Raw genomic sequence first — 27,133 nt, forward strand, 5'->3', positions numbered from 1 at the left:
ACATGGCACATACGCAGCACATAGCAAACAGAGTAAAACATGGACTCTGATATACTAAGCTGGTTAGGTGATTGGATCAGCAGGAAGGGAATAGCTTGGGCTGATTGGTTATTGCCACATGAGTGGAGTGGAAGCAGCGTGGGAAACTGTGAATGGATGAGGAGACAGCATCAATGAAAGGGGGCGTGCCTAACAACCTCAAGAAAGGGGGCGTGCACCGTGATATGACCTGAACTGGGCGTTAGCTGCGAAGTAGTCTTCGCGGCTCATCTAGAAAATAGTCCAAGACATTATTTGTGTGGCACAACAGGCATGGGAGCCGCAGCAGTTCAGCGAGGTATGCATGCAGGCTGTGTGTCCTGAGGGGCCATCTTTTTCTCTAGGATAGTGCGGGAAGACCTGCCACATATTTCTATAGCAACATTATATTGGGTTATTAATACCAGGATTGTCCCCACATAGCCTCATCATGTTTGAGTGTGAGAATCATAATTTATTAGTATTGGAGTTTAAAGGGGTTTATGAATGCTTTATAAAGTCTTCCTCATAGCCTATGGTGAAAAGGGTTACATTTAAAATAAAATGAAGTAAATAAAATAATAATTGTACAAATATAGGCATATATTGAGCACAGTTCCTTTATTTTTCAGTGCTAAAAAGTTGGTGTAGCTGATCTGACAACAAGAGGCGACAAACATTTTTGCTCCTCCTGTTCAAGGAAAAATTGAAGATGAAATGTGATTGCGTATACACAGCCCCCAACACTCAGGGTGCCAGTAAATGTGAAGGAAAGTGTATGAGAGACAAAATGATGAAAAGATACTGTCCTTTTTTGCATTAGAATATATTCATTTTCTATGAACGTAGACATTTAGGCATATATTGAACACAGTTTCTTTATTTTTCAGTGCCAAAAAGTTGGGGCAGCTGATCTGACAAGAGGCGTCAAACATTTTTGCTGTTCCTGTTCAAGGAAGAAAATTAAGATAAATGAAGATAAGCCACCAACACTATGCCAATAATAAAGTGTATCATATATCTCTAGGCAAAATAAACACTGCCAACAAAGCTTACCAACACAGATGCTACAAACACACACACACACACACACACACACACACACACACACACACACACACACACACACACACACACACACACACACACACACACACACACACACACACACACACACACACACACACACATATATACGTATACATAATAAACTCAATAAGTTCAGTCAATTGCAACCTCTTAAGCCAGTGGTGAACAATAAGCCAAAATACACAGCCTGGAAAAGTCATGGAATTAGTAAAATCCTTGAAAGTTCTAGAAAAGTCCTGGAATTTTGTTTCAATTGTTACTGCAATCTTCTGTGGATAACCTTCCACAATGTAACATAACACCAAATGTATTGTCTGTAGCTGTTGACGTAAATACAATATAAAGAGCTATGTCCTATTTAGCCAGTGTACAGTAGTAATAATGTCTGGTATTGATTCAGAATCACTGCCTCGCATTACATGGAAATTCTATTATGGATCCTTGAAAAGTCATGGAAAAGTTTTGAAATCTTATCCAAGAAAATGTGTGGGAACCCTGCAGCTAGAACAAATCATTCAATAAACCATTTAATTTCCACACACAAGTAATCTCTTTGGCTGAAAAAGGAGCAAATCACAATGACAGTGGCGATTTTGATGTCATGGCATTCTAACTCTTTACGTCTCTTGTCTTCACTCATCTCTTGCAATGTCCACATCCTCTTCTTTCTTCCAGAAGGCATCCAAAGAAAAGTAATATAACAGTGGATCCAGACAGCAGTTCATACTAGCAAGACATATGGTTGGCAGGATTGCTTCTTTGGGAAACACAATAAAAGCCAGTGACAGAGGCACGAAACAGATGATGAACATGATCAAGTTCATGGCAAAAAGCAGCATGACATTCACCTTGTTCTTGACCCGTGCAGAGTCACTGAGATGCCTGCGGAGAGTCCAAGACACCATAGCAGTGGACACCACATTGACTGCCAGCATGGTGAACATTAAAGCACACTCAAAATAAAACTCCACTGGTGTAGTAGACTTTTCACAGCCAGATAATTCAAAACAGTGAGATCCATTACACCTTGATAAACGTCTTGAAAATGTGATGCTCTCTGGGATGTTCACCACCAACACAATGATCCAAATGAAGGCAGAGGCTTTCCAGGCATTGGAGGTGGATCTCAGATGCTGTGATCTCAGCGGGTAAACCACTGCCAGCAGCCGGTCCACACCGATGAAGGTGATGAAGATGGCGCTGGCGCTCAGGTTGGTGTAGAAGATTGCTGTGATGCTGACACACACCACAATGCCAAAGGGCCAGCTGCCTGTGACATAGAAGTAGACCCTCCAGGGCAGGGAGATCACCAGCAGCAGGTCTACAAGTGCCAGGTTGATCATGAAGACGGCACTGGGAGATTTGAGCCTGTGGCGGCGTATCAGAATCCACAGTGACACAGCATTGAGAGGCAGACCCACCACCATGATGCAGCTGAAGAATATGGCATAGGGCATCTTGTCTACCTCTGCATCCTTCTGTGTATCGTTCATCGTGTCTAGCTGACAAGAAAAGCACTATCTGTGTATGCTTGACTGGCAATGGTGCAAAGCAACTCTGTCCTCCAGACTTTATCTGTGATCTGAGGTTAGGGTGGGTTGGCCTTAATAGCCTGAGCTTAGGTTGTGTGGAAAGTTTTGAAACAGGAAACAAGGGTGACTTGACTTAGGGTGACAAGTTACCATGGCATTTCCATCAATGTTATGATTATTTTAAAATGTCATATTGATACCACCGTTCTATAAAGGCCATATATACTGTATATAATCATTCATGACAGCTTTACCAGCACTAGTGGCTCCTGCATTACATTACTGGCTTTCCTTGGGAAGCTATAAGCAGGTCTGGCCTATAGGATACTCCTTGGATGGGAGACTGGTGCTGGAAGTGGTGTTGGAGGACCAGTAGGAGGTGCTCTTCCCCTCTGGTCTGATGAATAATCTGGTCTGATCAATTATCTCCGCAATGCCCCAGGGCAGAGACAGGTACTCTGTCCTCAGAGTGAGCGCCGTCCTTCGGCGAAAACAGCTGCTTCAGCGATGATGATCAGCAACTGAGAATGACACATGGCACATACGCAGCACATAGCAAACAGAGTAAAACATGGACTCTGATATACTACGCTGGTTAGGTGATTGGATCAGCAGGAAGGGAATAGCTTGGGCTGATTGGTTATTGCCACATGAGTGGAGTGGAAGCAGCGTGGGAAACTGTGAATGGATGAGGAGACAGCATCAATGAAAGGGGGCGAGCCTAACAACCTCAAGAAAGGGGGCGTGCACCGTGATATGACCTGAACTGGGCGTTAGCTGCGAAGTAGTCTTCGCGGCTCATCTAGAAAATAGTCCAAGACATTATTTGTGTGGCACAACAGGCATGGGAGCCGCAGCAGTTCAGCGAGGTATGCATGCAGGCTGTGTGTCCTGAGGGGCCATCATTTTCTCTAGGATAGTGCGGGAAGACCTGCCACATATTTCTATAGCAACATTATATTGGGTTATTAATACCAGGATTGTCCCCACATAGCCTCATCATGATTGAGTGTGAGAATCATAATTTATCCTAGACATGTTTATTACACATAGAGATGGCTCTTTCACCATTTTACCAAGTATTAGAGTTTAAAGGGGTTTATGAATACTTTATTGTACAACATAAAGTCTTCCTCATATCACAAGCCAATGGTGAAAAGGGTTACATTTAAAATAAAATGAAGTAAATAAAATAATAATTGTACAAATATAGGCATATATTGAGCACAGTTCCTTTATTTTTCAGTGCTAAAAAGTTGGTGTAGCTGATCTGACAAAAAGAGACGTCAAACATTTTTGCTCTTCCTGTTCAAGGAAAAATTGAAGATTAAATGTGATTGCGTATACACAGCCGCCAACACTCAGGGTGCCAGTAAATGCGAAGGAAGGTGTATGAGAGACAAAATGATGAAAAGATACTGTCCTCTTTTGCATTAGACTAGAGTATATTCATTTTCTATGAACGTAGACATTTAGGCATATATTGACCACAGTTTCTTTATTTTTCAGTGCCAAAAAGTTGGGGCAGCTGATCTGACAAGAGGCGTCAAACATTTTTGCTGTTCCTGTTCAAGGAAGAAAATTAAGATAAATTAAGATAAGCCACCAACACTATGCCAATAATAAAGTGTATCATATATCTCTAGGCAAAATAAACACTGCCAACAAAGCTTACCAACACAGATGCTACAAACACACACACACACACACACACACACACACACACACACACACACACACACACACACACACACACACACACACACACACACACACACACACACACACACACACACACACACACACACACACACACACACACACACACACACACACACACACACACACACATAATAAACTCCATACTTTAAGTAAATTGCAACCTCTTAAGCCAGTGGTGAACAATAAGCCAAAATACACAGCCTGGAAAAGTCATGGAATTAGTAAAATCCTTGAAAGTTCTAGAAAAGTCCTGGAATTGTGTTTTAATTGTTACTGCAATCTACTGTGGATAACCTTCCACAATGTAACATAACAGCAAATGTATTGTCTGTAGCTGTTGACGTAAATCCAATATAAAGAGCTATGTCCTATTTAGCCAGTGTACAGGAGTAATAATATCTGGTATTGATTCAGAGTCACTGCCTCGCATTACATAGAAATTATATTATGGATCCTTGAAAAGTCATGGAAAAGTTTTGAAATCTTATCCAAGAAAATGTGTGGGAACCCTGCAGCTAGAACAAATCATTCAATAAACAATTAAATTTCCACACACAAGTAATCTCTTTGGCTGAAAAAGGAGCAAATCACAATGACAGTGGCGATTTTGATGTCATGGCATTCTAACTCTTTACGTCCCTTGTCTTCACTCATCTCTTGCAATGTCCACATCCTCTTTTTTCTTCCAGAAGGCATCCAAAGAAAAGTAATATAACAGTGGATCCAGACAGCAGTTCATACTAGCAAGAGATAGGGTTGGCAGGATTGCCTCTTTTGGGCCAAGCATAGAGGCCAGTGACAGAGGCACGAAACAGATGATGAACATGATCACGTTCATGACAAAAATCAGCATAACATTCACCTTGTTGTTGACTCTTGCAGAGTCACTGAGATGCCGGCGGAGAGTCCAAGACACCATAGCAGTGGACACAACATTGACTGCCAGCAGGGTGAACACTAAAGCAGACTGAAAATAAAACCCCACTTGTGTATACGGAGTCGGACACTTGGGAGGACGAATGTCTAAACAGGTAGTTACATCACACCTTGATAAATGTCTTGAAAATGTGACGAGGTCTGGGATGTTCACCACCAACCCAACGATCCAAACAAAGGCAGAGGCTTTCCAGGCATTGGAGGTGGATCTCAGATGCTGTGATCTCAGTGGGTAAACCACTGCCAGCAGCCGGTCCACACCGATGAAGGTGATGAAGATGGAGCTGGTGCGGATGTTGTTGTGGAAGAATGCTATGGTGCTGACACACCACGCAATGCCAAAGGGCCAGCTGCCTGTGACATAGAAGTAGACCCTCCAGGGCAGGGAGATCACCAGCAGCAGGTCTGAAAGTGCCAGGTTGATCATGAAGACGGCACTGGGAGATTTGAGCCTGTGGCGGCGTATCAGAATCCACAGTGACACAGCATTGAGAGGCAGACCCAGCACCATGATGCAGCTGAAGACTATAGCATAGGGCATCTTGTCATCCTTCTGTGTATCGTTCATCGTGTCTAGCTGACAAGAAAAGCACTATCTGTGTATGCTTGACTGGCAATGGTGCAAAGCAACTCTGTCCTCCAGACTTTATCTAGGATCTGAGTTTAGGGTGGGTTGGCTTTAATAGGCTGAGCTTGTGTGGAAAGTTTTGAAACAGGAAACAAGGACTTAATAGCAGAGCTCCACTGTGACATTCATGAGTTCGTTTACCTCCTGTCTCATTTTTGTTTCTAATACTGGGATTTTGATTGGCAGCCAGTTTGGTTGTAATTACTTGAGAGGCAGAAAACAACAAGAAGAACCATGGACAAGTTACCATGGCATTTCCATCAATGTTATGACTATTTTAAAATGTCATATTGATACCAGCGTTCTATAAAGGCCATTATGCTTTATAAGCATGTTACAAGGGATTATAGACCACATTATAAATGTTCATAATCATCCATTATTCCCACACATGCCTTCCTTCAAATCATAGCCACCTATCCATCCCTCATTACTTAATTAGCACATTCAGTCCTCAACTCTCCACTGTGAGAGCTCATGTGTGGTGAGTGTTCTGGTGCAAACTGGCTGCCGTGCATCACCCAGGTGGGTGCTGCACATCGGTGGTGGATGAGTTGAGTTCTCCCTCCCCCTTCCCTCCCCTGATATGTGAATACCATGGCATTTCCATCAATGTATGACTATTTTAAAATGTCATATTGATACCACCGTTCTATAAAGGCCATATATACTGTATATAATCATTCATGACAGCTTTACCAGCACCAGTGGCTCCTGCATTACATTACTGGCTTTCCTTGGGAAGCTAAGCAGGTCTGGCCTATAGGATACTCCTTGGATGGGAGACTGGTGCTGGAAGTGGTGTTGGAGGACCAGTAGGAGGTGCTCTTCCCCTTTGGTCTGAATGGTCTGATGAATAATCTGGTCTGATGAATTATCTCCCCAATGCCCCAGGGCAGAGACAGGGACTCTGTCCTGTGAGTGAGCGCCGTCCTTCGGCGAAAACAGCTGCTTCAGCGATGATGATCAGCAACTGAAAATGACACATGGCACATATGCAGCACATAGCAAACAGAGTAAAACATGGACTCTGATATACTAAGCTGGTTAGGTGATTGGATCAGCAGGAAGGGAATAGCTTGGGCTGATTGGTTATTGCCACATGAGTGGAGTGGAAGCAGTGTGGGAAACTGTGAATGGATGAGGAGACAGCATCAATGAAAGGGGGCGAGCCTAACAACCTCAGGAAAGGGGGCGTGCACTGTGATATGACCTGAACTGGGCGTTAGCTGCGAAGTAGTCTTCGCGGCTCATCTAGAAAATAGTCCCAGACATTATTTGTGTGGCACAACAGGCATGGGAGCCGCAGCAGTTCAGCGAGGTATGCATGCAGGCTGTGTGTCCTGAGGGGCCATCTTTTTCTCTAGGATAGTGCGGGAAGACCTGCCACATATTTCTATAGCAACATTATATTGGGTTATTAATACCAGGATTGTCCCCACATAGCCTCATCATGTTTGAGTGTGAGAATCATAATTTATCCTAGACATGTTTATTACACACAGAGATGGCTCTTTCACCATTTTACCAAGTATTAGAGTTTAAAGGGGTTTATATATGCTTTATTGTACAGCATAAAGTCTTCCTCATATCACAAGCCTATGGTGAAAAGGGTTACATTTAAAATAAAATTAAGTAAATAAAAGAATAATTGTACAAATATAGGCATATATTGACCACAGTTCCTTTATTTTTCAGTGCTAAAAAGTTGGTGTAGCTGATCTGACAACAAGAGGCGTCAAACATTTTTGCTCTTCCTGTTCAAGGAAAAATTGAATATGAAATGTGATTGCGTATACATGTACACAGCCCCCAAGCACTCAGGGTGCCAGTAAATGCGAAGGAAAGTGTATGAGAGACAAAATGATGAAAAGATACTGTCCTTTTTTGCATTAGACTCGAGTATATTCATTTTCTATGAATGTAGACATTTAGGCATATATTGACCACAGTTTCTTTATTTTTCAGTGCCAAAAAGTTGGAGCAGCTGATCTGACAAGAGGCATCAAACATTTTTGCTGTTCCTGTTCAAGGAAAAAAAAAAAAGATTAAATGTGATTGCATATACACAAGCCCCCAAAACAAAGGGTGCCAATAATAAAGTGTATCAGAGACAAAATGATAAAAAAAAAAATGCTGTTCTTAATTTTGTAGAAAATGTTTGTTTGCAAAAGACAAATATGCATTCTGTATATCTCCAGGCAAAATAAACACGGCCAACAAATAAGCTTACCAACACAGATGCTACACACACACACACACACACACACACACACACACACACACACACACACACACGCACTCACTCGCGGGCGCATGCACACAAGCGCACACAAACAAACACACACACACACACACACACACACACACACACACACACACACACACACACACACACACACACACACACACACACACACACACACACACACACACACACACATACATTTACTTTACTTTACTTTACTTCATCCATATGTGACAACGGTAAAAGTGCCCGGGTTAGCCAAAGCTAATTTTCACCCGCAGTCCTCGGAACATAAACAACTAAAAACTACAGGATAAATACAGAATACGGGAATAAAAAACAATATAATAAAAATGCACAAGGGGTAACAAAGAACATACACAAGGGATAACAATACATACACAGAATAAAAGCAATACACACAAACAGAAAAGATAATAAAATGATAAAAAATATATAATGTCCAAGAGAAGGCTATTAACTATGGGTGCACTGTTTTGTCGTTTTGAGCCATATCTTGATAAAAGTAGGGTAGGTGGGGCTTTCCCTAACTGTGGCCGGGAGATTGTTCCATATTTTTCCGCCCACAATGGACAGAATGGACAGGACGTTCTTCCCAAAGGTGGTGCGTCTGTGGCCCAGTTCGCAGTTTCCTCTTAGGCACGCCCTGGTGGTCATGCCCTCCACGGACCTCCGTTTAAAAACTCTCCCAGAGGGGGTGGGGCAAAACCATGGAGACACAAAACAGGTCTGTCTAAAAGTTTTAAAATTGTCAAAATCAAGGAAATCATGCTTCTTTATAATGTTACAAATATGGGCAAAGATTGTTTTTTTTATCAAAGATCTTTAGGGCTTTTTTAAATAGAGATTCAATCGGCTTAAGAGCTGTTTTACATGCAAACGACCAGCTTGTTAAGCAGTAGTCAATGTGGGAAAAAATCATAGAGTGTAGGAACATCAAGGCAGCATCGTCCGTCAGGAAATTTCTGATCTGTCTGAAGTTCGCCAGGTTGTATTTGACTGAATTGGTCACTTTTTTTTATGTGTTTCCGAAAGGTGAGGGTTGAGTCCAAGATGACTCCGAGATATTTGAACTCGCTTACTAGAGCGAGTTCCTCACCGTTCAGGAACACACCCGAGTGAGTGACAGTTTTGTTATTTTTTTTGGTGAACATCATACAGACCGTTTTTTTTTGTATTTAAGAGGAGACAGGAATCTTTGAGCCATTTCTGGACGTGGACCATCGCTGCCGTGAGGCCCTGTGCAGCATCCGCGGCGTTTGCTGCAGCCGTAAAGATCACGGCGTCATCCGCATACAACTGTGCATAGACATTTCTGCATGCATCAAGAAAATCATTAATAAACAAAGAAAACAAGATCGGGCCAAGAATGGATCCTTGGGGGACCCCTACTGGACAGTCTATGCATGGTGATGAGCCCTCTTAAGATCGAGGAACAGAGCATCGACACAGCCATTCTTGTCCAGGAGGCATTTGGTTCTTTCAATTAACATGCTTATGGCCAATTCTGTGGAGTGGCGGGCACGGAAACCGAATTGCATTGGGTGCAGACGTGCACCCGGCGTGGCCGGGGTCGTGCAGGAAGCCGAGGCAGGGGGGTGGAGAGCGTCTGTGGCTCGAACGAAGCCACAGCCACATACATATACATATATACATATACATATACATATACATATACATATACATATACATATACAGTACATATACATATACATACATATACATATACATATACATATAAACTCAATACTTTAAGTCAATTGCAACCTCTTAAGCCAGTGGTGAACAATAAGCCAAAATACACAGCCTGGAAAAGTCATGGAATTAGTAAAATCCTTGAAAGTTCTAGAAAAGTCCTTGAATTGTGTTTTAATTGTTACTGCAATCTTCTGTGGATAACCTTCCACAATGTAAAATAACAGCAAATGTATTGTCTGTAGCTGTTGATGTAAATCCAATATAAAGAGCTATGTCCTATTTAGCCAGTGTACAGTAAATAATGTCTGGTATTGATTCAGAATCACTGCTCGCATTACATGTAAATTCTATTATGGATCCTTGAAAAGTCATGGAAAAGTTTTGAAATCTTATCCAAGAAAATGCGTGGGAACCCTGCACCTACAACAAATCATTCAATAAACCATTTAATTTCCACACACAAGTAATCTCTTTGGCTGAAAAAATCTCTTGTCTTCACTCATCTCTTGCAATGTCCACATCCTCTTTCTTCTTCCAGAAGGCATCCAAAGAAAAGTAATATAACAGTGGATCCAGACAGCAGTTCATACTAGCAAGAGATATGGTTGGCAGGATTGCTTCTCGGGGAAATGCAATAAAGGCCAGTGACAGAGGCACGAAACAGATGATAAACATGATCAAGTTCATGACAAAAAGCAGCATAACATTCACCTTGTTGTTGACCCTTGCAGAGTCACTGAGATGCCTGCGGAGAGTCCAAGACACCATAGCAGTGGACACCACATTGACTGCCAGCATGGTGAACACTAAAGCACACTCAAAATAAAACTCCACTGGTGTAGTAGACTTTTCACAGCCAGGAAATTCAAAACAGGTAGATGCATTACAGCTGGATAAATGTGTTGAAAGGTTGATGCTCTCTGGGATGTTCACTACCAACCCAACGATCCAAACGAAGGCAGAGGCTTTCCAGGCATTGGAGATGGATCTCAGATGCTGTGATCTCAGTGGGTAAACCACTGCCAGCAGCCGGTCCACACCGATGAAGGTGATGAAGATGGAGCTGGAGCGGATGTTGTTGTGGAAGATTGCTATGGTGCTGACACACACCGCAATGCCAAGGGGCCAGCTGCCTGTGGCATAAAAGTAGACCTGCAGGGGCAGGAAGATCACCAGCAGCAGGTCTGAAAGTGCCAGGTTGATCATGAAGACGGCACTGGGAGATTTGAGCCTGTGGCGGCGTATCAGAATCCACAGTGACACAGCATTGAGAGGCAGACCCACCACCATGATGCAGCTGAAGACTATGGCATAGGACATCCTGTCTAGCTCTCCATACTTCTGTGTATCATTCATCGTGCTGTAGGGGGCGGCTGTAGCTCAGGAGGTAGAGCGGGTCGTCCACTAATCGCTTTGGATAAAAGAGGTCGGTGGTTCGATTCCCGGCTCCTCCAATCTGCATGTCGAAGTGTCCTTGGGCAAGATACTGAACCCCAAATTGCTCCTGATGGTGTGCCAGCACCCTGTATGGTAGCCTGCTGCCATCAGTGTGTGAATGGGTGAATGTACCTACTGACTGTAAAGCACTTTGGATAAAAGCACTATATAAATGCAGGCCATTTACCATTAATCATCGTCGTGTCTGGCTGACAAGAAAAGCACTATCTGTGTATGCTTGACCGGCAATGGTGCAAAGCAACTCTGTCCTCCAGACTTCATTTATGTAAACTGAGGTTAGGGTGGGTTGGCCTTAATAGCCTGAGCTTAGGTTGTGTGGAAAGTTTTTAAACAGGAAACAAGGGTGACTTGACTTAATAGCAGAGCTCCACTGTGACATTCATGCATTTTCCGCTCCTGCCTCATTTTTGTTTCTAATACTGGGATTTTGATTGGCAGCCTAGTTTGGTTGTAATTACTTGAGAGGCAGAAAACAAGAAGAAGAACCATGGACAAGTTACCATGACATTTCCATCAATGTTATGACTATTTTAAAATATTGATACCACCGTTCTATAAAGGCCATATATACTGTATATAATCATTCATGACAACTTTACCAGCACTAGTGGCTCCTGCATTACATTACTGGCTTTCCTTGGGAAGCTAAGCAGGTCTGGCCTATAGGATACTCCTTGGATGGGAGACTGTACACTTGTGTACACTTTACAATAGGGTACACAAAAAGAGTAACTAATGGACAGATAATAATTAAGTAATGATTCAGTATTCATAAACTACTGAGTATGATGCACCACTTTACAATAGGGTACACAAAAAGACTAACTAATAGACAGATAATAATTAAGTAATGATTCAGTATTCATAAACTACTGAGTATGATGCACCACTTTACAATAGGGTACACAAAAAGAGTAACTAATGGACAGGTAATAATTAAGTAATTAAGTAATGAATAACTAACAATTAACTATATACTCCCAAACTGACCATTGACTAACCATTAACTAATGAGTAATTACTCTACTAAGGAACTAACAACTAATCATGAACTAATGATTAACTACTATACTCACAATGTGACCTTAACTAATGATTAACTAATGATTAACTAATACATTCACGCACTGACATTTTGGAATCATTAAGTAATGATTAACTACTCTATTCACGAGCTGACATTTAGTAATCATTAGGTAATGATTAACTACTCTACTCAGGAAATTAGATACTAATCATTAACTAATGACTACCTACTCATTAACTATGATTAACTAGTGATTGACCAATGCCAAATTTTTCATTAGCTACTCATTAACTGGCTATTAGTTAATGGTTAGTTTACTAGTAACTATAGTATTATGTGTACGTTATTGTAAAGTGTTACCGATTTTTTTAATGGGAATCTCTGTAAATATCTGAAATAAGATCTGTGGTTAACAAAAGTTTAAGAAACGGCGAACGGCGTGTTCAGAAAGATAATATATAAAATAATAGATAAAATAAGGACCACTTTTATAACTTTTGAAGCGTAAATGTGAATTTTTTTAAATCGAGATTTTCAGAAAACGCTTCAAAAGTCAGAACCGGAAGTGCACACATCCAGGTCATTCCTGCGGTACTCTACACTCAAAAGTGCAAAAGAAATAGCCGGGATTGGCCAGGAGCATTGAAGCTTGGGACTAAAGCACCTGCGGTTTTTCATCTTTTAAAATAAATATGTTTAAATAACTATTGCTTGTTACATTTTCAGTGCTGTACCTTTTCTCTGGGTAAGAATTGAGCTTGAAATTAACGATATGATACATTATATTATATGAGCTATGAACGTGAACACAACACCGTTTATATTATTGCATGTTTTTGTAGATTGTGTACATTGTGTAGATTACAATTATTATGCTCATTATTATTACTAGCCTATGCTAAGGAAGGTAGGTGACCATAATTCATTTCAATGTCCGCTCTCAATAATCGCTGTCCGTTCTCAAGAGCTATTCAGTTGGTTCATGAAATCGCTGGGCTGCGTGCCCTCCAGTGTTGCTCCTGGCCAATCCCGGCGCCACAGGGCGTGGTTATTGCTTATCCTATGTGGGGTTAGAAATCACGCCCCAGCCAAACAGAACAAAAGATGGGGAAGAGACTGCCCAGCCACGCAATGGGCCAGCCACATTGCTGCACATCTAGAGATTCGGAGTCACAGCTAGTATCATCGCGAGACGCCCAGCAGAAACAGACAGCAGCGGCTTGGCTCCTGCTCGGTTTAGCAGAAGGCAGCACCTCAGCAGTAACACTGTTTGTGTGGCAACAGGCGTGGGAGCCACAGCAGTTCAGCGAGGTATGCATGCAGGCTGTGTGTCCTGAGGGGCCATCTTTTTCTCTAGGATAGTGCGGGAAGACCTGCCACATATTTCTATTGCAACATTATATTGGGTTATTAATAGTCTACCATACCAGGATTGTCCCCACATAGCCTCATCATGTTTGAGTGTGAGAATCATAATTTATCCTAGACATGTTTATTACACACAGAGATGGCTCTTTCACCATTTTACCAAGTATTAGAGTTTAAAGGGGTTTATGAATACTTTATTGTATTTCATGTATTTTATTGTATCCAGGCCGTTATTGAAAATAAGAATTTGTTCTTAATTAACTTGCCTGATTAAATAAAGGTTGATGATGATGATGATGATGATTGTACAGCATAAAGTCTTCCACATATCACAAGCCTATGGTGAAAATGGTTACATTTAAAAGAAAATGAAGTAAATAAAATAATAATTGTACAATTAAGGCAACATTTAAATAAAATGTCAAAGTGGAGGGAAAAAAGAAGCAGCATTACAACAGAAAGTATAACACAAATACACTATAAACCCCTCAAAAAACTTTGGAAATGTGTGTTTGGTCAATCATATCTCTGTTGTTAGTGTATCCTCAGCATTGTATCTTATCTCATTGGAAAGCGTGTTCATTTCTCTTTACAAACTGTCTTAATGGTGCCAAATGTTACTTAAAAGTAAACACACTTGTCTAATTGATACATTGTTGAGCATTGCTTTTAATCAAAAACTGGTGTCTTTAAATGTTGTTTTTTTACTTTACCATCTGAATCCACATTACTGTCTTGAACCTCACCTACTGTGGGTTCACACTGCACTGCACTTGTATTGCATTAGTCGTCTCATTTTCTATGACCATAGAATTGTAGGCATGATATTTCTTTATTTTTCAGTGCTAAAAAGGTGGTGCAGCTCATCTGACACGAAGCTCAAACATTTTTGCTCTTCCTGTTCAAGGAAATAATTGAAGATTTAAAATGTGATTGTGTATACACAAGCCCCCAGCACTCACATCTCTACAAAAAGGTTTTCAGGGTGCCAATAATTGCGGAGGAAAGTGCATTAGAAACGAAATGATGAAAAAATACTGTCATTTATTAGTGAAAAAGTGTGTTTACAAAAGACAAATGTGCATTCTGTATATCTCCAGGCAAAATAAACACTGCCAACAAGCTTACCAACATGAATGCTACAAGCAAATCAGGTCATATAATTTATATAAAGCGAAAAACAATTTCAGTCAATTGCAACCTCTTTAGTCAGTGATGAACAAGAAGCCAAAAATACACTGAGCTATTTAAAATGTCTTGTGTTTTTCATTTGAATCCTCATAGAGTCAGCTCCAGCAATAAACAATAACAATCCTGTAAAACCTAAACTTTATATTTGAATTTGCTTCTTTTTGAGTCTGTCTTTTTGGGTTGTGTTTTGGTGTTGAAAAATAAGCGTTCCGCTATAAACACTTAATACTGTGTATCTGGTTACTGTGCAAACATGTATGTTACATCTCCTATGCTCTGTGATGTCCATATCAAATAAACTTAACCTAAACCGGGGTCTACCACTACCTCACATTAAATAATTATAATAATAATAATAATAATAATAGTAGTAGTAATAATTTATTGCATTTACATAGCGCTTTTCAAGGCACCCAAAGCGCTTCACATATCTGAGGGTATGTGTGCGTGTGGGGGGAAGAACGGGGAGACTAATCTACCACCGATGAGCATGGCAGCCAGTAGCCTATGCGAGAAAGAGAGTATTTCGAGCAAGCGCTCTTCTTCAGACATTATTTCTCTCTTATGCTCTTTTCTTTTGGTCCAGCACCTGCCTTGAAGGTTTTTTGGATGTGCGCAACTTTTTCACCATTTGCAGCCAGTATGTGCCAGAACCAGACACTCCTGTTAGCCTGGCCAAGTTATGGAATTTGTAAAATCCTTGAAAAATCTGGAAAAGTCATGGGATTTTGTTTTAATTGTTATTGTAATCTTCCGTGGATAACATTCCACCATGTAAAGTATGACAGCAAATTTAGCAAATAGCTGTTGACGTAAATCCAATATAAAGAGGTGTGTCCTATTTAGCCAGTGCAGTAATAATGTATGGTATTGATTCAGAATCACTGCCTCGCATTACATGTAAATTATATTATGGATCCTTGAAAAGTCATGGAAAAGTTTTGAAATCATATCCATGAAAATGTGTGGGAACCCTGCACCTAGAACAAATCATCCAATAAACCAGTTCATTTCTACACACAAGTCATCTCTTTGGCTGAAAAAGGAGCAAATCACAATGACAGAAGGACATTGATGTCATGTCCTAACTCTTTATGTCTTTTGTCTTCACTCATCTCTTGCAATGTCCACGTCCTCCTTTTCCTTCCAGAAGGCATCCAAAGAAAAGTAATATAACAGTGGATCAAGGCAGCAGTTCATACTAGCAAGAGATATGGTTGGCAGGATTGCTTCTTCGGGAAACACAATAAAAGCCAGTGACAGAGGCACGAAACAGATGATGAACATGATCAAGTTCATGGCAAAAAGCAGCATAACATTCACCTTGTTGTTGACCCTTGCAGAGTCACTGAGATGCCTGCGGAGAGTCCAAGACACCATAGCAGTGGACACAACATTGACTGCCAGCATGGTGAACACTAAAGCACACAAAAATAAATAAATCACATCTAGTATCCAAGGCAATCTGGTATCTTTACCATGGCACCCAGGAAATTTAAAACAGGTAGATACATTACAGCTGGATAAATGTGTTGAAAGGTTGATGCTCTCTGGGATGTTCAGCACCAACGCAACGATCCAAACGAAGACAGAGGCTTTCCAGGCATTGGAGATGGATCTCAGATGCTGTGATCTCAGCGGGTAAACCACTGCCAGCAGCCGGTCCACACCGATGAAGGTGATGAAGATGGAGCTGGAGCGGATGTTGTTGTGGAAGAATGCTATGGTGCTGACACACACCGCAATGCCAAGGGGCCAGCTGCCTGTGACATAGAAGTAGACCCTCCAGGGCAGGGAGATCACCAGCAGCAGGTCTGAAAGTGCCAGGTTGATCATGAAGACGGCACTGGGAGATTTGAGCCTGTGGCGGCGTATCAGAATCCACAGTGACACAGCATTGAGAGGCAGACCCACCACCATGATGCAGCTGAAGACTATAGCATAGGGCATCTTGTCTATCTCTGCATCCTTCCGTGTATCGTTCATCATGTCTAGCTGACAAGAAAAGCACTATCTGTGTATGCTTGACTGGCAATGGTGCAAAGCAACTCTGTCCTCCAGACTTTATCTACTGTATGTGGTCTGAGGTTAGGGTGGGTTGACCTTAATAGCCTGAGCTTAGGTTGTGTGGAAAGTTTTGAAACAGGAAACAAGGGTGACTTGACTTAATAGCAGAGCTCCACTGTGACATTCATGAGTTCGTTTCCCTCGTGTCTCATTTTTGTTTCTAATACTGGGATTTTGATTGGCAAACTAGTTTGGTTGTAATTACTTGAGAGGCAGAAAACAAGAAGAAGAACCATGGACAAGTTACCATGACATTTCCATCAATTTTACTTGTGTGACACACATCCTGGTTGAGGAATGGAATGACATCCCACACTAACGTGTGACCAGGCTGGTGACCAACATGAGGAGGAGGTGCCAGGCTGTTGTGTCTGGTTCTTCCACCTGCTACTGAGGGTCCTGACTGTGTTCAATGAATAAAGCAACACATTACCAATATCTCTTCTTTGTTCCTTTTTACTGATAGAGAGAGTTCAATAATCCAATCCAGCGAACATCTCAAAGCAATAGAGTCAATACCAACAGGAGAATACACTGTTTGACATTGGCAGGAACATTTACCACATTTGACTTGGGACCAACCCACATAATCAGCTGTGCTGCTCATCCCACAAATGCATGATGCATAGAAATGGGGCCTCATTGTAAAGGGAACTTAACATGCTTTCCAATGAGATAATTTTAAACTACGCTAGTAACAACAGATATGATCGACCAAACACTAATTTCCAAAATTATTTTGAGGGGTTGATTTTGTGTGTGTGTGTGTGTGTGTGTGTGTGTGTGTGTGTGTGTGTGTGTGTGTGTGTGTGTGTGTGTGTGTGTGTGTGTGTGTGTGTGTGTGTGTGTGTGTGTGTGTGTAAAATTTAGCAAAATACTGGGAGCAGGGAAACCCTTTGAACTGCAGAGAGTAAGAACTCTATATCAAAATGATCGTAAAAAGCTGTTTCACTAAATGTGTTATTGTAAACCAAAAGCACTTTTAATTAAAACTTCTGCTTTGCAAGTCTCTTCTGCTATAAGTGGAATATCAGTGCAGATTGTAGATGACCACACATTGTCCTTTTTGCTAAGGAAACTGTCTTAATGGTGCCAAATGTTATTTAAAAGTAAACACACTTGTTTAATTGATACATTGTTGAGCATTGCTTTTAATCAAAAACTGGTGTCTTTAAATGTTGTTTTTTTTACTTTACCATCTGAATCAACATTACTGTCTTGAACCTCACCTACTGTGGGTTCACACTGCACTGCACTTGTATTGCATTAGTTGTCTCGTTTTCTATGACCATAGAATTGTAGGCATGATATTTCTTTCTTTTTCAGTGCTAAAAAGGTGGTGCAGCTCATCTGACACGAAGCTCAAACATTTGTGCTCTTCCTGTTCAAGGAAATAATTGAAGATTTAAAATGTGATTGTGTATACACAAGCCCCCAGCACTCACATCTCTACAAAAAGGTTTTCAGGTTGCCAATAATTGCGGAGGAAAGTGCATTAGAAACAAAATGATGAACAAATACTGTCATTTATTTGTGAAAAAGTGTGTTTACAAAAGACAAATGTGCATTCTGTATATCTCCAGGCAAAATAAACACTGCCAACAAGCTTACCAACATGAATGCTACAAGCAAATCAGGTCATATAATTTATATAAAGCGAAAAACAATAATTTCAGTCAATTGCATCCTCTTTAGTCAGTGATGAACAAGAAGCCAAAAATACACTGAGGCTGAGCTATTTAAAATGTCTTGTGTTTTTCATTTGAATCCTAATAGAGTCAGCTCCAGCAATAAACAATAACAATCCTGTAAAACCTAAACTTTATATTTGAATTTGCTTCTTTTTGGGTCTGTCCTTTTGGGTTGTGTTTTGGTGTTGAAAAATTTGCGTTCCGCTATAAACACTTAACACTGTGTATCTGGTTACTGTGCATACATGTATGTTACATCTCCTATGCTCTGTGATGTCCATATCAAATAAACTTAACCTAAACCGGGGTCTACCACTACCTCACATTAAATAATTATAATAATAATAATAATAGTAGTAGTAATAATTTATTGCATTTATATAGCGCTTTTCAAGGCACCCAAAGCGCTTCACATATCTGAGGGTATGTGTGAGTGTGGGGGGAAGACGGGGGAGACTCATCTACAGGTGAGCATGGCAGCCAGTAGCCTATGCGAGAGAGAAAGAGAGTATTTTGAGCGAGCGCTCTTCTTCAGACATTTTTTCTCTCTTATGCTGTTTTCTTTTGGTCCAGCACCTGCCTTGAAGGTTTTTTGGATGTGCGCAACTTTTTCACCATTTGCAGCCAGTATGTGCCAGAACCAGACACTCCTGTTAGCCTGGCCAAGTTATGGAATTTGTAAAATCCTTGAAAGTTCTGGAAAAGTCATGGGATTTTGTTTTAATTGTTACTGTAATCTTCCGTGGATAACCTTCCACCATGTAAAGTATGACAGCAAATTTAGCAAATAGCTGTTGACGTAAATCCAATATAAAGAGGTGTGTCCTATTTAGCCAGTGCAGTAATAATGTATGGTATTGATTCAGAATCACTGCCTCACATTACATGTAAATTCTATTATGGATCCTTGAAAAGTCATGGAAAAGTTTTGAAATCATATCCATGAAAATGTGTGGGAACCCTGCACCTAGAACAAATCATCCAATAAACCAGTTAATTCAATAGATAGACCACAAGTCATCTCTTTGGCTGAAAAAGGAGCAAATCACAATGACAGTGGGACATTTGATGTCATGTCCTAACTCTTTACGTCCCTTGTCTTCACCCACTCTCTTGCAATGTCCACGTCCTCCTTTTCCTTCCAGAAGGCATCCAAAGAAAAGTAATATAACAGTGGATCCAGACAGCAGTTCATACTAGCAAGACATAGCGTTGGCAGGATTGCCTCTTTTGGGCCAAGCATAAGGGCCAGTGACAGAGGAAGGAAACAGATGATGAACATGATCAAGTTCATGGCAAAAAGCAGCATAACATTCACCTTGTTGTTGACCCTTGCAGAGTCACTGAGATGCCTGCGGAGAGTCCAAGACACCGTAGCAGTGGACACCACATTGACTGCCAGCATGGTGAACACTAAAGCACACTGAAAATAAATCACCACTGGTGTATACCGGCGACAGTTAGGAGGAAATCCAAAACAGTTAGATGCATTGCAGCTGGATAAATATGTTGACAATGTGATGCTCTCTGGGACGTTCACTACCAACCCAATGATCCAAACGAAGGCAGAGGCTTTCCAGGCATGGGAGGTGGATCTCAGATGCTGTGACCTCAGTGGGTAAACCACTGCCAGCAGCCGGTCCACACCGATGAAGGTGATGAAGATGGAGCTAGAGTGGATGTTGTTGTGGAAGAATGCCATCATACAGGTGCATAGCGTAATGCCAAAGGGCCAGCTGCCTGTGGCATAAAAGTAGACCCTCAGGGGCAGGGAGATCACCAGCAGCAGGTCTGAAAGGGCCAGGTTGATCATGAAGACGGCACTGGGGGATTTGAGGCTGTGGCGGCGTATCAGAATCCACAGTGACACAGCATTGAGAGGCAGACCCACCACCATTATGCAGCTGAAGACTATAGCATAGGGCATCCTATCTGGATCATCTTCTTTCTGAGTAATGTTCATCACGTCTACCTGACAAGAAAAGCACTATCTGTGACTGTATAGCAGCCTATACAAACCAACTCTGCCATCCAGTCTATATGTGAACTGAGGTTAGGATGGGTTGAGGTTAGGGTTTTCTTGTGTAGGTAGACCTCTTTTGAAACAGGAAACAAGGGTGACTTGTCTGAGGAAGAGCACTGTGATCAAAGTTGTTGGTGTAACTTCTCCTGCATTATTTATGTGAAGACAGGCATTGAGCCTTCAGCCTAGAGGAACAGACATTACCCTAGAGTGCTGAAGACAAGCATCTTGACAATTCTCCGTCACAGCCTCAAATGTCTCTATCAATCTTTGACTCAATGAAAGATAAGAACTCTCACGCAAAGTAATGTTCCTCTACGTGAGCTAGCTGTGTCCACAAACTCACCCACATCCTGAGCTCTGATCTGCAGCAAATAGCTACGTAGCTCCTGCAAAGGTGCAAAACCACAGGCCTGACCAAGTTCCAACAAGTTAGTATCAAGAATAAATACAACAGGAAGTCAAGTCAGTACAAATCAAGAGTGCACTATCAATTTAATATCTTAAAGAAAATAACAGAAAATAATATCTAGGACTTTTCAATGCAATATGGTTTTAATAGGATAACAACTTGATAAGAATAGCATGCGTTTGATCTCTATAATCAGTTTCAGCTCTATAATCAGTTTCAGCTTCAATAAGGATGTATGCACAAGCGATTATCCTGCCATGCAAGTTTATTATGTGCAGAGATGGAGTGAAGATTGTTCTGTTCTGAGCAGCGTGACATAGTGGCGGTCTTTGACGCCGTCGGAGTGAGAACGGGCTAGCGTGATGCACACCTCACTTGTGGTCAAACTACATGAAAGCATGCATGTAGCCCCCTCATGACTGTGTTGTCACTGCGTTCCTACACAGGAAGTGACAAGACAGTCATGAAAGGGGCTAGCAAGCATGCAGAGAGAGAGAGAGAGAGAGATATATATATATATATATATATATATATATATATATATATATATATATATATATATATATATATATATATATATATATATATATATATACATACTGTATATATATATACTGTATATATACTGTATATATATACTGTATATATATATATATAAAGTGCTATCAATATGAAGATATATGAAGACATTGTAAAATAGGCATAATTCATCACTGGAGCTAGGCTATCACCCGTGCTTCCTGTTTCAAAACTTTCCACTGCTTAAAACATGAACACCCTAACCTCAGCCTAGGTCAACTGACCCTAACGTCATTTGACATAGATAAAGACTGGAGGACAGAGTTGGTTTGCACCATTGCCAGTCAAGCATACACAGATACAGTAGTGCTTTTCTTGTCAGCTAGACACGATGAATGATACACAGAAGGATGCAGAGGTAGACAAGATGCCCTATGCCCTAGTCTTCAGCTGCATCATGGTGCTGGGTCGTAGGTGGAGGGGGAAAGTGTCAAATCAGTTGTGCAATAGTCAATTTTGACGAGTTGTTTAGTTTCTATACAATTCACTTCAAAACCAACCCACGATCCAAGACAAAATCTACAGTATAGTAGGCTTAGCCTATATGGCTGAACTGTGTGTGATGTGTTTATAGGGATGTGTATCTTAACTTTCCCTCTCAGACTATACGATACGCATCTCAATAAATGTTCTGAAATACTATACAAAAACGATACAGTTAAGGATGTGATACAGAATGATAGAGCACTAATTCGATATGATTTGACCTGACTGTATAAATTGACCTATATTGTGGATATCAGCCTCGTGGAACTCTAAACCCAGAATCTAGACGCCTCCATTCAGAAAATGTGTGGGATGTCCAGGTTGATTGAATATGGGTTTTTCTGAGCCATTTTCAGAAAATAGTGCTTATCATCCAATCATCACAATTGCACAAATCTCTAATTTTTCAAAGCTTATTGATACTGCATCAGCATTCAAATTATAATCTCAAAGACTTTGATGTAAATAAATGTCTGTCTATCACAGACTGAGTTAACACAATGGTGATTGAGCCTATGGCGCATTGACGAAGCCGTTGCATTTTCAGTATTGCAGCATTTATGAACTGGGTGGTTGTGGTGACACCCCAGAGAGGGTACATTATAACACAATATAGTCACTCTTCATGTTACTGTATGTTCTCGCCGACAACTCTTGTGTGAAGTAGGATAACAAGCTACTTTTTTCCGGTCCCTGCTAGCATTGTGGGTGGTTAATGCGAACAAACTCACTGACGTGACGTCACATTATGCAACTCACACCGTTGTTAACAACCATGCCTTGCGGCAATCAAAGTTGCTTATGGTGTGAGTCTTTCTGAATCTGCTGATCTCACAACACTCTCAAGAATTTACACAGAATGGTGCGAAAAACAACAACTTTGTAGTATTATCTCAGAATGCAACACGTCAAACCTTCGTGTCACTATAGCCATTTGACACTGAGCTGAAAGTGCTGAGTGAGCGTAGTTATATAATGCCATGGCAGCTTCTGTTTTTCCCATGCACATTCATTGCAGTGGACTCCATTGCATACCTATTTGAGTTGAGGTTTGCCAAAGTGAAAGGTGTTGGATACTTTAACAGCTATAAAAATTTTCATTCCCAAAAAAATATTGTGTGGTGTAAAAACTCGTGTTACGTAGCAATTAATTAAAAAGTATTGTTGTAAATAAAATAAAAATTATATAGAAAAATATTAATATAATAATTGTGTTATCGTGTAATGTGTGTGTGGGGGGGGGGGACTGTACAGTATGCATGTCACATTCTTATTAGGGGCTGAGCCCCCCTAGAGGTGTGATCCTAGCATTGCCCCTGGCTAGATCAGCAGGTTATTGTATAGTATGGGTTAGTAAGCCCTATAGATCCATAAGCCCTATAGCTCCAATAATCTGAGCTCTCAAACCTTTCTGTTTACTTATCTCAATATTATGATGGAGTTGAAAAAAGTAGGATTTTGACAGGATCATGTTTCTACGTTCTCTTTCTGTCCTGTTGATATCTCAATGTATTATTGAAAAAAGAGGGATGAAACTAGCACATCAGTGGATCTTCTATGAGAACCTCACTTCCCCCTTTTGCCTCTCAGTGTCATCATAAGTTGGAGGACTTAATTTAAAATACATGCTTGTGCTGTGGACTGCATCATTATGTCACTATTTTTAACAGCCACCACTTCCCCTGTGGCTGCATAAACAAACTGCAGGCTGGAGATGTTTATTTGTGAGTGAGCAGGTTGAGTCACATGTCGTCAGATGTCAGCATACACACATGGCAGACGAGAGACGCGTTGCGTTGGCTGTGGCGGGGCTCGAGCCTGTGACATTGTGGGTACGGCGGGACAGTCTCTCTGAACCGCTTCTCCACTTTCATCAAGCCTCACAAGTGGAGAAGGCCCAAAACCTCCAAAGTCATTGCAGGGAAGAGTGGCATCCAGATCTCAATACATCACCAAGCTGACGCTGTTTTTTGCTGAGTTGATTGATTGCACGCATGCACGCACGCACGGACGCACGCACGCACGCACGCACGCACGCACGCACGCACGCACGCACGCACGCACACACACACACACACACACACACACACACACACACACACACACACACACACACACACACTTTCTCCTGTTGGTTGGGCCTGATAAGGGGGGTATCAAGTTCATATTAGTTCATATTAGTTTCTGCAGTACCTTAAGAGAGGCTGTCAGCTGCATCATTGCAGTCACTTCCTAGCGAGCAGAGAGTGAGGAGTTCTTCCTGCAGACTGAAAACACGTTGCCTCTGGGTTAGGTCGAGCTTCCAGACTTTGGTCGATTTAGGTGGCAAAGATGCGTTTGTCACCCACCTCCTGTCTCAGCCTTCTGCTCCTCTTCAACTTTGTTGATTCCGGTGAGTTGATGAATCCTCCAGCAAACGATTGGTGTGGAAAATATGTCTGTCCCAAACTTCTGTTTTGATGTTATCCATTGTCCATATGACATGGTCACATGACTTGACAATGTAGAAAACAACGTCCATGAGAATAAATGGTAGACTTCCTTTTTATCAAAACTTTTTTTTTTCTGAAATGCTTGGTACAGGTATCATTAGAACCAAAGTATTGATAATGTGTATTGATATATATATATTGTGTATAGTGTATTGATATATTCTATAAGAGCTATTCCCTTTATATTATGTGGGGAATATATATTGCTGGGAATATACAGATTAAACACAAACACAGAAAAGTTGACCATGGACCTTGGTAGTATTTATTTCCTTATATTTTCAGAAATTGTATTGTAATGTATTTTGCAGCTGTCAAAATTGTGAACCAGGGGTTTGATGGCGGTACCAGCGAATCCCCAGGGTCAACAAATATTGGATGGCGACTGCTCCTGAAATTGTGCTTGTCTGCCTAGTTTGGAAGTATTTCGGTCAGCCGTCAAATTAGTGGCATGAGCAAAAAGTGAGTCAATGTAAACAAACAGGGTTCAAGCTGTTGGCATCAATCAAAGGTCCGTTAGAGCGAGATAAGAGACGAGATAAGAGACTTGACTCCACCCAGAGCAAGGTGGCTCTTATCCGCTCAGGCCATGCATGGAGGCACGTCAGTGGAGCTAAATGGCTCCTGTTTGAATTGGTGCATCGGGGTTAATCAAGGGAGCCAGTGCCATGAGTTGGCACAAATGACGACGAGTGGCATTTAGCAGCTCTGGAACCTCTCTGGATCTTCTCAGTTCTGATCTGTTCTCCTCTCTTCCATGGGCAGGACGGGTTCTGAGGAAGATCAAGGAGCGCGTGCGTCAGCTCCAGCTCCACAGAGCCAAGCAGCATGTCCTGTTGAGCACAGTCCACGGCCGGCATCCTGCCCAGTTCACCACCGAGGGCAAGATCCACCAGCCCCTCGACCACTTTGACGGCCAGGCCGATGACACCTTCCCTCAGGTGGAGAGAGACCTGATATCACACTGTGCTCCATGCTTTTATACGTTTCATCATTTTAACAGAAAAACACACCTGTCTTATCAGCTGAAATCACAAAGCATCCCATTCCCCCCTGCTAGATTTGCCCTATTTGACCCAAATGAAATTCTGGTGTCACTATATGGTCACTGGTCAAATCAAGCAAAAATAATAAATTGTTTCCTAAACAACGATGAGTGATTGAAAGAAAAATCTGCACCACCTCCGCCCCACCAGACACTATAAGGAGAAGACATTTAGGTTGGACCAGTTCTTCGACCAGACTTCAGCTGCATTGATCATATGAATGTGCAGTGAATTCTATCTGTCTCATGTGTGTCTGTCTGTCTGTCTGTCTGCCTGCCTGTCTGTCTGTGTGTCTGTCTGTCTGTGTGTCTGTCTGTCTCTCTGTCTGTCTCCCCCTCTCTCTCTCTCTTATACTCTCTGTGTCTCTCTTCCAGAGGTTCTTTGTGAACGAGGCCTACTGGCAGCGTCCTCATGGTCCAGTGTTCCTCTTCATCGGAGGAGAAGGCCCCATCTCCCAGTTTGACGTTCTGGCAGGTAGGGCACAGCTCCTGTCCCCCTCTGTCTGTCATACACGTTCAAATGTCAAACAGATGAAGTAGTACAGAAAGCCAGTGAACCACACGTCAGGGAAAACGATCGCAGTCACCTGGCTGTCACTCCGTCTTTGGAAAAGAAAGTGAAAATGTGATGACTGAAGCATCTCGCGTGTGAGAGAAGATACTGTGCTTACAAGCTCATTCTCATCTTCACTATCACTTACAAGCCTCACCCTCTTGTTATGTGTGTCTCAGTGAGGTGGTGTAGCAGATCAGAAGAATATTGAAATTTGAATATCAACGTCCAGTATTTGATTAAGTTTTAATCCCTTTACTTGGATGGTTGTTTGGGCTGTTGTTGGAAAAATCAAAAGTGACTTTTGAATGAGTTTTTACCTGCTTTGACCATGTTTCCCCAGGTCACCATGTCGACATGGCTGAAGAGCACGGGGCTCTGCTATTGGCTGTGGAGCACCGTTTCTATGGCGACAGCATCAACGAAGACGGCCTCGAAACCGAGAACCTAGCAGACCTGAGCAGCCAGCAGGCGTTAGTACTGGTCCTCTACCGGTCTCGTGTGTGTGTGTGTGTGTGTGTGTGTGTGTGTGTGTGTGTGTGTGTGTGTGTGTGTGTGTGTGTGTGTGTGTGTGTGTGTGTGTGTGTGTGTGTGTGTGTGTGTGTGTGTGTGTGTGTGTGTGTGTGTGTGTGTGTGTGTGAGACTTTGGTCAAAGGGTGGGACTGAGTGTGTTGTGTCTCTTCCTCTTTGCTCCAGGCTTGCTGACTTGGTGGAGTTCCACCAGTACATCAGCCAACGCTTCAGCCTGAGCCACAGAAACACCTGGATCAGCTTCGGGGGCTCCTACGCTGGAGCTCTGTCTGCCTGGTTCAGAGGAAAGGTGAAAGACTGGCCTCACATTATGAACCT

General features: G+C 41.7%; 5 protein-coding genes across 5 annotated transcripts in view; 1 reads left to right on the forward strand and 4 right to left on the reverse strand.

Annotated features, from left to right (window-relative positions):
- Positions 1-1,739: 1,739 nt before the first annotated feature.
- Positions 1,740-2,600, reverse strand: LOC310776592 (lysophosphatidic acid receptor 6-like; the record flags this gene model as incomplete). Its single annotated transcript, XM_083636769.1, has 1 exon — positions 1,740-2,600. One exon carries the CDS (start codon positions 2,598-2,600, stop codon positions 1,740-1,742), a length of 861 nt encoding a protein of 286 aa, XP_083492895.1.
- A 2,407-nt stretch (positions 2,601-5,007) lies between these two features.
- Positions 5,008-5,865, reverse strand: LOC310776594 (lysophosphatidic acid receptor 6-like; the record flags this gene model as incomplete). The annotated part of the gene is made up of 1 exon (XM_083636771.1): positions 5,008-5,865. One exon carries the CDS (start codon positions 5,863-5,865, stop codon positions 5,008-5,010), a length of 858 nt encoding a protein of 285 aa, XP_083492897.1.
- Positions 5,866-10,387: 4,522 nt separating this feature from the next.
- On the reverse strand, positions 10,388-11,248 carry LOC310776595 (lysophosphatidic acid receptor 6-like; the record flags this gene model as incomplete). The annotated part of the gene is made up of 1 exon (XM_083636772.1): positions 10,388-11,248. One exon carries the CDS (start codon positions 11,246-11,248, stop codon positions 10,388-10,390), a length of 861 nt encoding a protein of 286 aa, XP_083492898.1.
- Positions 11,249-16,043: 4,795 nt separating this feature from the next.
- On the reverse strand, positions 16,044-20,657 carry LOC310776596 (lysophosphatidic acid receptor 6-like; the record flags this gene model as incomplete). The annotated part of the gene is made up of 3 exons (XM_083636773.1): positions 16,044-16,354; positions 16,454-16,657; positions 20,402-20,657. The coding sequence occupies 3 exons, from the start codon at positions 20,655-20,657 to the stop codon at positions 16,044-16,046; spliced, it is 771 nt and encodes a 256-aa protein (XP_083492899.1).
- Positions 20,658-24,450: 3,793 nt separating this feature from the next.
- Positions 24,451-27,133, forward strand: part of prss16 (serine protease 16) — an 11,442-nt gene continuing 8,759 nt past the window's right edge. Inside the window, exons 1-5 of the mRNA XM_083637211.1 lie at positions 24,451-24,586; positions 25,452-25,627; positions 26,107-26,206; positions 26,628-26,757; positions 26,981-27,104. Coding sequence (XP_083493337.1) covers positions 24,526-24,586; positions 25,452-25,627; positions 26,107-26,206; positions 26,628-26,757; positions 26,981-27,104 — 591 coding nt within the window. The 5' untranslated portion in view covers positions 24,451-24,525. The remainder of the gene's footprint in view (positions 24,587-25,451; positions 25,628-26,106; positions 26,207-26,627; positions 26,758-26,980; positions 27,105-27,133) is intronic.

This window comes from Poromitra crassiceps (assembly GCF_964638095.1).
Source record: "Poromitra crassiceps genome assembly, chromosome: 5".
NCBI lineage: Eukaryota > Metazoa > Chordata > Actinopteri > Beryciformes > Melamphaidae > Poromitra > Poromitra crassiceps.